General features: G+C 41.5%; 1 protein-coding gene across 1 annotated transcript in view; it reads right to left on the bottom strand.

Moving 5' to 3' along the window:
- Positions 1-455: 455 nt before the first annotated feature.
- The window catches only part of LYPLAL1 (lysophospholipase like 1), a 33,348-nt gene continuing 23,542 nt past the window's right edge, over positions 456-10,261 (bottom strand). The window contains exons 4-5 of the mRNA XM_068153494.1: positions 3,241-3,356; positions 456-2,247 (exon numbers count right to left, since the gene is read on the bottom strand). Of these exons, the coding sequence (XP_068009595.1) occupies positions 2,008-2,247; positions 3,241-3,356 (356 nt within the window). The 3' untranslated portion in view covers positions 456-2,007. The remainder of the gene's footprint in view (positions 2,248-3,240; positions 3,357-10,261) is intronic.

The following is a 10,261-nucleotide window of genomic DNA, read 5'->3' as shown; positions in this document are numbered from 1 at the left end:
GAAGACGGAAGAAGACAGATGCAAGCTGGCGGCTTCGTTTTCTAAGATCACCGTGAAATGTAGACCTTGTAAATTGCTTCTCAGCCTACATCGAGGGAACAAAACCAAACTCTATATCCACTGCACTTGCAATTTTTGAGACTGTAAAAATAATCAAGAGAACTGGTTTTGGCCTGGTAATAATTTCTGTTCCCTCCATGATCTTATTGCAACTGTTTTGTGCTATTCTCTGACCTTATTAAAAGCCACCTTGCCGGGAGCCCACCACTCTCCCATCTGAACGCACTTGTCATCGAAATTAATTACCACCTTGCATTAGTGGTTCAAACAGCCTCCTGATAGGAACTGCAGGAAGACAAGAACACGGTGCAAAACTCAAAATGATGTATTATTACTAAAATGCTACAACATCACTTGTCAAGGACTGTAATTAGAGTCGGGCTAAGGCAATGTTAGCTCAGCTGCCTCTGAACGCACCTGTTTCAATTTAATTTGTAGTAATTAGGGAGCCTAGGGCACCAAGGAAAAAAAAAGCTGCTCAGTTACTCTTTCAAATAGCTGAGTTTTCATGTGCCATTTAAAATCCTGTTTTTCAGAGCAGACTGCTGACTTGCTAATGCTAGCAAAATGAAATAAAGCAAAATATTTTTAGCAGCAGGAAGTTGTTACTTGCTACTGCCAATTACATGCCTTGTACTTGAACAGTGACATTTTTTCCCCTTTGCTTATTCTTCAAGATAGGTAAAAGCTGGCTTAGGTCTTGGTGCATGAGGATTTGAACAAAACTCAGTCCCCTGGAGCTGGCCGACACTTGTGGAGTGGGAGCCAATACTGGCGGCAATCTGCTATGACAGAGCAAACAACGGTGTCCTAGATCCACTCTTCAGAAAAGGAGGAAGGAGAAGATTAAGCAAGAGACTTGGATCTATTGACTTTGGCAGAAGGCTGAATACCTTGTCATGCTAATAAAATTACTGAATTTGGGAAGGAGAAAATGGGGCAGAGGGGAAAAAAATAAAAGCAGCATTAAAATTGCATAAGAACAGATATTTATACTGATTTAATTTATCAAAGTGACACAGAGATGAATCATCCACCAGTAAAATCAAGGGATACAAATTGTCTTTATATCAGAATCATTATTTACAGCTCTCAAATAGTCACAGAGGAGTCAAGCATCTTTGTCCTTTAATTTAAAATGGGATCTTGTAGGCCAAAATAAAGCTGTTGGCAAAAACAAGTTTCTACAGGAACAGTGCCCAAAGAATGATTTCTTCAAAAACAGGATAGGACTTAACAATCATGATGGTACTTATTTATTTCTCTTTTTTACCCCCACACTATGAACCTCATGGGACTCAAGCAACTCACATAAAGCTAGATCTCTGAGTAACAAAACAGTAAGAAGAGGTAGTAACAAGAGTCTGTGGCATAGTAAGGCACAACTACTTCTGACTTTTAGAAATGTAACACCATCGGTTAACAATTTTGAGGGGGAGTACAGCTCTGCTTTGATGCAGGTTCATTCCCTCATGCTGAGAATCCATCTGAAGCCAACAAGGTTCCTCTTAGTGAGCTAATGTGAATATATGCATGGATCTCTACAAGTCCATTGTTTTAATAATTGGCCTTTTTCTGCTGCAATGCCATTAGAAAGACAACCTCTTTGTTTTTCCATCATTGAGCATACACACACACACAAAGGTACCTGGGAAATTCAAAGAAATTAATTCCTGAATACAGTTTTCATGATTTAAAAGAATATTTGAAGGTGTTCAGGAGGAGACTTGATGGGGTACTTGGTGCCATGGGTTTATTCTAATTTTTAATGTTATCACTCATTATTTTCCATAAACTGACATAGATGTGTGTTAAAAACATTGAAGTGAACTTTAGCGGTGCCTACCTGCAGCCATGCTTATACAGCATATATAGAGAACACCCATATACATGCCATACATGACCTCAAACCCACAAAAATCAGAAAGTACACTGAAGCTGTGTCCTTCATTTGTTTGTCTCTGCCACTTCAACAGGTAATTTCTTTGCAATCCAGGTTTTTAGCTCTTCTATTTCAGCTCGGCTCAACTCATGATACAGGTTTGGGAAAGTGTGGAGTGATGTTGTTACTCCCAGTGACTGTAGCATCTTGTTGGTCTCTTCGCCCCATGAGTAGAGAACTAGGTCATCAGCAGTTCCATGACACTGAAATAATTCTGGAAGACTAGTCTGCTTTTTTTTCAAAGCCTAGATGGTGAAGAAACACAGTCAGACACATCATTACACCTTTTACAAGAATAATTATAATTGCAGCGACAGTTTATATAGCATTTCATTTACTAGCCTGTGTTCTAGTGGTCATACTGTATTATGTCTACAAAATCAAACAAGGAAGTACTAGGAAAAAACTGCACTTCAAATTTCAGTGTGCTAAACTCTTGACAAATGATAGGGTTTACTGTGAGATCTATACATTATTGCTCTCTACAACTACCTGAAGGGAGGTTGTAGACAGATGGGGCCTGGTCTCTTCTCCCAGGCAACCAACACCAGAACAAGAGGACACAGTCTCAGGGTGCACCAGGGGAGGTTTAGATTGGATGTTAGGAAGAAATTCTTCCTAGAGAGAGCGACTGCCCATTGGAATGGGCTGCCTGGGGAGGTGGTGGAGTCGGCATCATTGGAGGTGCCATGGTTTAGTCATGAGGTCTTGGGTGACAGGTTGGACTTGATGATCTTTGAGGTCTTTTCCAACCTTGTTGATTCTATGATTTGAATGTCATAAGTTTTGACTACTAGTCAATTGCCTCAGATGAATAAACACAGTATCACAGTATAACTTAGGTTGGAAAGGACCTCGAGGATCATCGAGTCCAACCTATCACCACAGACCCCATGACTAGACCATGGCACCAAGTGCCACGTCCAATCTCCTCTTGAACGCCTCCAGGGACGATGACTCAACCACCCCCCCGGGCAACCCGTTCCAATGACGAATGACTCGCTCGGGGAAGAACTTCCTCCTCACCTGGAGTCCAAACCTCCCCTGGTGCAGCTTGAGACTGTGTCCCCCTGCGCTGGCGCTGGTTGCCTGGGAGAAGAGGCCAACCCCCTCCTGGCCACAACCACCCCTCAGGTAGTTGTAGAGGGCAATGAGGTCACCCCTGACATGCTATACTCAAATTTAATTATCATTTTTCTTTTACCTAAGCAGTCCTGTTAGGTCAGTCACACACTCACCTGGTAAACAGCAGAGTCCTTATTGAGAAAACTAGACAGGGCAAAGACTCCCGCCAGATCTTGATGAAACCTATATGCTAAATGCATTGCCATTCCACCTCCCATTGAAAAGCCACCTAGGACAAAACCAAAGAAACAAAGATTGGATGTTGCTATACACCTTTGTAACCCAGAATCTGTTTTGTTTTCCTTTTCAGATTTGTTTGTTTTATAGACAAGGCAACCAAAAAAACTTCCTGATGTAAAGGTTACAGTGATCTTAAACTATGATTAAATGAAGGAAGTGGAAAGCTAGAGTACTGCTGAAGATTCATTCTTGCTAAGGAGAAAAAGAATAAAATTAAATTAAACAAAAATCAGCCAAAATGCCATTACTTTAGAAGCCATTTGTGTGTAGTCCCATGAACTCTCTAAACAGAGAATTCTCATTGCTTTTTTATTCAACATACTTTTCACCTAGCCTAGTAGCATGCACATGAGCTGTACATCATCAATGAATATTCACCACTTTAGACTAATATACAGGGGCTGTGGGGTGGGTTTTTTGTTGTTAACACGTTAGGATCTATAATAAATCAGGAGATATTGCAATGTAGTCCACCTAAGCTCTAACAGGATCTCAAGAAAGAAATCCAGACTACTGCATTACTTCACACGGACACAGTACACAAGCTATTCTATGCACAGATTGCACTGGGGTTGGAAGGGACCCTCTGCAGTGCGCAGGGACAATTCCAACTGGATCAGGCTGCCCAAGACCACATCAAGTCTGATCTTGCATGTCTCCAGGAATGGGGTCTCAACTATATCCCTTGGCAGCCTGTTCCAGTATTTTACCACTCTCATTGTAAAAACAAAAGTCCTGCTTAGGTCTTACCTAAATCTGCCTTGCTCTAGTTTAAAACCAGTGCCATTCACTCTTTTGCTACAAGCCCCTCCAAACAGTCCTTCCCCGACCTCCCTGTAGGGTACCCTCCAGATATTGAATAGCAGTTATAAGGTCTGCTCAGAGCCTTCTCCTCTCCAGGATGAACAGCCCCAATTCTTCAGCCTGTCTTCACAAAGCAGGTTCTCCAGCTCCATGATAATCTTTGTGGCCCTCCTCTGGGTTGGGGGCCCCAGAGCTGGACACAGCACTCCAGGTGATGAGGTCTCACCAAAGCATAATGACTAGGGTGAAGAATGACAGGCTGCTGAAATCTCTTCTAGCACAGAGATGGCTACCAGAAGAAAGGTTAAGAACTGAAAGCTCTACTTAGACTGGTGTCAGCTTCCAGAATACTGGTGATGCAATTGGTTTGTGCCAAGTAGTTAACTGGTGTTAATTAGTTGCAAAATTCTGTGCCCAGACGTTTTCACACACGAGACATGAAATTAGGAATTTAAAAAGAAAGGCAAAAATAGTAGACAAACCATTTCAGTTTGTTATCTTTTGCAAGTGATTAAAATGAAGCTCCAGAATGGGAAGAGCTCATTTGCAAGGGCTACATAAGCCCTTCGGGGTTGATTCCATGCTATGCAAAAGAGTTTGACATGGATGCTAAATAAAACCCTGCCAGGAAGCAGTGCCACTGCAGCACCACAACTAAGCCCTCTTCAGCTTTGGTACCTCTCTGGATTCTGGGACCACACAGGAAATCTCTGCCATACACAAGCTCAGAGGCAGAAAACACTGTACTTCATGGACTATTCCTAATGGGGAATCCTTTTTCAGCATGTTTATCTACAAGGCCCAGCAGGGCTGAAGCCCTTCTAGCTCACACTCCATCCCATGTTACCACTGAAAGATTTGGCTGGATTTGTGCAGGAATTTTTCCTGAAAACACTAGACTAATCCAGACACAAAGTGTCCTCTTTCTGTCTCCCACACAACATTATCTTTTGATTTCTGGTAAGCTTCTGATCAGATTTTCTAATGAGTTCATGATTCTTTCTTACTTACTGTTGCCTTATTCATAGAAATTCACAGGCTCATTCAGGCTGGAAAAGAACCCTATGGTCAGCAAAGTTCACCCTTACAAAGTTCACCCCTAAACCATATCCCTAAGCAGCACATCTAAATGACCTTTAAACACATCCAGGGATGGTGACTCAATCACCTCCCTGGGCAGCCTATTCCAATATCTGACTACTCTTCTATAAAAATTTTTTTTCCTTGTAGTCTTAAGACACAATTATGGCCAAAAGTGGTAACTGCAGGTTCCTGACTTACTTGGGTTTTAAGAAGAGACTGGATGAGGCACTTAGTGCCTTGCTCTAGTTGATTAGATAGGGTTGGGTGATTGGTTGGACTTGATCATCTTGGAGGCCTCTTCCAACCTGTTTGATTCTGTGTGTGTAGGACTTTAGGCAGAAGCACCAAGACCACACAGTGTGGAAGACTGGAGTCTTGTTTTACTTCTTCAAACACAGCTCTTCACTGAATTAAGAGAACTATGCCCTCAAACTAGGAGATATAGCTGGGATCCCTATGCTATGCACCCAAGGGGGTGATAACACCCTGATTTATCTTTGGTAAATAAAGCCAGACCCTGCTATTTACTCTCCAAATCAATCTTTAACCAGTTCAAAGTTAAATGTAGTGTGTTGAAGTGCCCAGAGGAACTTCAGAAACAAAGGCAGCTAAGGACAAGTAGGAATGAAGGTGAGTGAACACCTTTTGAAAGTTCCCACAGTTCACATCACCTGAAATTTCCAATAAACTTCTTGTCACAAACATAAAAACATTGAAAATGCTACTGCAAACCTTTCATCTGCATCACTATTTCCTACCAGACACATTCCTTTGTCACATGCAAAAGAATTCTGTAATGAAAAAAGCCCCAAAAGAACAGATTGCACAAGTGGCATAGTAATCTCAAGAACTTATCAGTGACCCCATAATCACAGGGATAAAAACAGAGCCTTCTGAGAAAGTATATAAAAGGGCTACATAAAGTTACTGTACAAAGATCATCTTGTGCTGAAGTTTCTTTTACTCTCTTCAGTGGAATCTGATAAGTTGTTTCTTCATGTCCCTTTGATCATTCTGAACCTTATTGATTCTATGATTCTATGAATGATACTTTCACTCCCAAACCCCAAAAGTAGCATTTATATTCTAAGACAACATTTTGCATTTGCCTACATAAATACAGATATACTCTGGCTACATACAAAATTAAGTCTATTTTAAGTATTTCAGAATACAGGGGGGGGGAAAAAAGCTGCATTGAAAACTCATTACTAGTTTGTAAATGATTTAATCTAAAATTTTGTACCCAGTTAGTCACATTCTGGCAACAGTGTCTCCAATTACTCACCAGCAGTCTTTGACAATGCAGTCACCTTCTGTTTAGAAGAATATTAGGTAATGGTTCTTTTATGTGGCTCATACTACTATGAGAAAATGCAATACAAAGGACTAGCTCTTTGAATCGGGTTTTCCAGGGGAAAACCTGAAGTTTATCACTTGATACAATCTCTGAATAAATAACATACAGTAAGTGCTTCAGAAACAACAATGTGAATAAGCATTTGTAGTTGGAGAAATTTTTTTTTCCTGATTACAAAAAGTATTTCAGAGTAAATCAAATGTGACATAACATAAAGACATCCTCAGTGGCTAAGCGCAGGGTTCTACACTTTGGCCACAACAACCCCAAGCAGAGCTACAGGCTGGGGACAGAGTGGCTGGGGAGCAGCCCGGAAGAAAGGGACCTGGGGTGGCTGGTTGATAGTAGGCTGAACATGAACCAGCAGTGTGCCCAGGTGGCCAACAAGGCCAATGGCACCCTGGCCAGTATCAGGAATAGTGTGGCCAGCAGGACAAGGGAGATTATGCTTCCCCTGTACTCAGCAATGGTTAGGCCACACCTTGAGTACTGTGTCCTGTTCTGAGCCCCTCAATTCAAGAGAGATGTTGAGATTCTGGAACGTGTCTAGAGAAGGGTGATGAAACTGGGGAGGGGTTTGGAGCACAGCCCTATGAGGAAAGGCTGAGGGAGCTGGGGGTGTTTAGCCTGGAGAAGAGGAGGCTCAGGGGAGACCTTCTACCTGAAGGGAGGTTGTAGCCAGGTGGGGGTCCATCTGTTCTCCCAGACAACCAGCAACAGAATGAGGTGACATAGGGCTGTGCCAGGGGAGGTTCAGGCTGGATATTAGGAAGAAGTTCTTCACAGAGAGAGTGATTTGCCATTGGAATGGGCTGAGATGGTGGAGTCGCTGTCCCTGGAGATCTTCACAAAAAGACTGGATGAGGCACTTAGTGATCTTAATGGTCTTGTTGATTGGATAGGGTTGGGTGATAGGTTGGACTGGATGATCTTGGAGGTCTCTTCCAACCTGGCTGATTCTATGATTCCTACAAGGTCAGGCTGAGAGTGTTGGGGTTGTGCAGCTTGGAGAGGAGAAGGCTCTGTGAAGACCTTATTGTGGCCTTCCAATATCTGAAGGGAGCCTACAAGAAAGCTGGGGAGGGACTTTTCAGGGTGTCAGGGAGTGATAGGACTGTGGGGGATGGAGCAAAAAAAAAAATGGGTAGATTCAGATTGGATGTGAGGAAGAAGTTCCTCCTCATGGGGTGGTGAGACACTGGCACAGGTTGCCCAGGGAGGTGGTGGAAGCCTCATCCCTGGAGGTTTTTCAAGCCAGGCTGGATGGGGCTCTGGGCAACCTGCTCTAGTGTGAGGTGTCCCTGCCCATGGCAGGGGGCTTGGAACTCGGTCCCTTCCAACCCTGACAATTCTGTGATCTCCATGAAGTACAAAGGGCATGCACAGAAGTTCAGAATTTGCCAGGAGTTTCACATAAAAAGTACATTCATTTTTCATTTTCCCTCATAGCTGTTTTTAAAGAGATCTATGATTATTGCTTCAAACAGTTAAAAAAAGAACGGTTCTAAAATGCTCAGTAGCTACCAGTTCAAGAAAGCTCTATTTGCATTAACTTTCCTGCCTTACAAAGGAGGTTTAAGTGCAGGCTAAAAGGTCAGCACACACAAAACAGACTCAGATAAGTAAAGCACTTTTCTTTAAGTTGAAGAAAGCTTCACTTAAGTACACATTTATGACCTCAAATCTGCTTGTGTAGTTCTGATTTCTAGGCAATAGCCTAGAAATAGCAGTGAGAAGAAAGTTGCTTGTAACTTGCTTTGCTACTTGAGGAAGACCTTCATAAGTCACAGGATCAACACACTTTCAAATTAAGGAATCTGAATTGGAAAGAAACTCGCATTCAATACTTAACTAAAACCAAAATATGGTTTCTGGAATATCATCAGCGACTACATTAAAGTAACCCCAGCCATATAATGATGTAACACAGAGTAAACAGGGACTGAATTTCTCCCATGTAATTTATTCCATCTTGAATAAAAGAGAAACCTTCACCACAGCTGCCATTTTTCAGTGATAAACCCCTCTTTCCAGAGCTTGTAAATGGCCTTAAGAGCCTTTTAAACATCCAAGTGTTTGTATAAAACCTTGATCTCACTTCTGCTGAAGTTCTCAATTTATATTAACTCACTCCTCATCTGTATCTGACCAAAATGATAATCTGGTCCATGATGACACGTCAACATTATATTAAGCTAAGGAAACCAAATATTTACCTACTGTCAAACTTCAGTTTCATTAATTTCTTTGCATTTGGTCTAATAATATTTTCATTTGTATCTCCCAAAATGACTGATTTTATGATTACAATGGTTTCTTTACTTAGTCTCTCTCTCCCTCGTGTTCTGTATACATGAGAGAATGTTAGAAACTCTACCATTGCCCCAATGCTCCCTTTTAGTGCCTGCAATCACCCTGAGTTCAGAATCACAGAATCACCAAGGTTGGAAGAGACCTCAAAGAAAGCTCTTCAGCTTTTCATTCTTCTTTACAGAAAAAACACAAAGCAAAACAGACCAACCAACAAAGCCTCTCTAACAAACAGAGGCTTCACATTGCCAATTGCTTCCTGAGTCATACAGATCTAACTGTGAAAAATACCTTAGTTTGTTCCAGATAATGGACTTAGAAAACAACAAACCAGATCACCTGTTTTAGTCATTACAGTATAACTTTAAAAGGTGATCAGAATCGTTTTCCACAACAGAAATCACAGATGTAGGAAGCAATTTTTTATTTGTCACATTTATTGTATTAATTCTGCCATCTGCTTGGAGTATAGGTCTGCTCCTTCCAGAAAGGGATCTTCATAGAATCATAGATTCAATAAGGTTGGAAAAGACCTCAAAGATCAAGTCCAACCTGTCACCCAAGACCTCATGACTACTAAACCATGGCACTCTCATGAATTTGAGTGGCAGAGGTAGAAACTGCTTCATTACAGCACAGAACCAAGAGAAGAAGAGAAGCTACACCCCAGACTTTGATGAGAAAAGGATTCAGACTGGAGGTTTATTTTAAGCAGTACTTCTTCACTAGTTTCTCTCTAGCAGTTGCTCTTCATCTTAACAGTATTTCTTCAAATTTGTCAGTACAGCTTCAACAACAAAATAGCAAGAGCCAAATCCTGCACTAGCAGTGCAAGGAGAGACAAATGCTCTTCTGTTGCACAAAGCTACACCAGCACAGGGAGAAATTGTCTTTGTATATTCTGTTATCATCACAATACACTACAGACTCTTGCCTCATTTTCTTTCCATCCTCCCAGCATACTGCATTCTCAATTTCTCCTCTCTTTAAACATTTCAACCTAAGAGTTACTTTAATCAGTTTGTTATCAGAAATTTTCCCCTGAGGCTTTCAGTTTACTTACCACTCTTCCTAGGGACCCTCTGTGATTTACCTTCTATTAATGGTAACAGCAAAACCTTGTTCTACACATCATCTGCAACTAAGCTGACTTTGTTTTTACCTTCCTTTTATGTCCATGAATGGAAATACTATATACATGTAACAGTGCTCATGTATGAACATCAGCAAAGAGTACAAATGCCAGCACAACAGCAAATTCTCTTCTCCATGGAACTCCCTGAACGCTGCTCCTGTGTAAACTGGTCAAACATGTACTTTGTTTCAAGTAAGTTTCC

This window comes from Melanerpes formicivorus, unplaced genomic scaffold (genome assembly GCF_026170545.1).
Source record: "Melanerpes formicivorus ecotype bairdi unplaced genomic scaffold, bMelFor1.0.p_v2 SCAF_26, whole genome shotgun sequence".
NCBI classification, from domain to species: Eukaryota; Metazoa; Chordata; class Aves; order Piciformes; family Picidae; genus Melanerpes; species Melanerpes formicivorus.
Note: the sequence above shows the minus strand (reverse complement) of the source record. Positions and strands in the feature narration are given on the sequence as shown.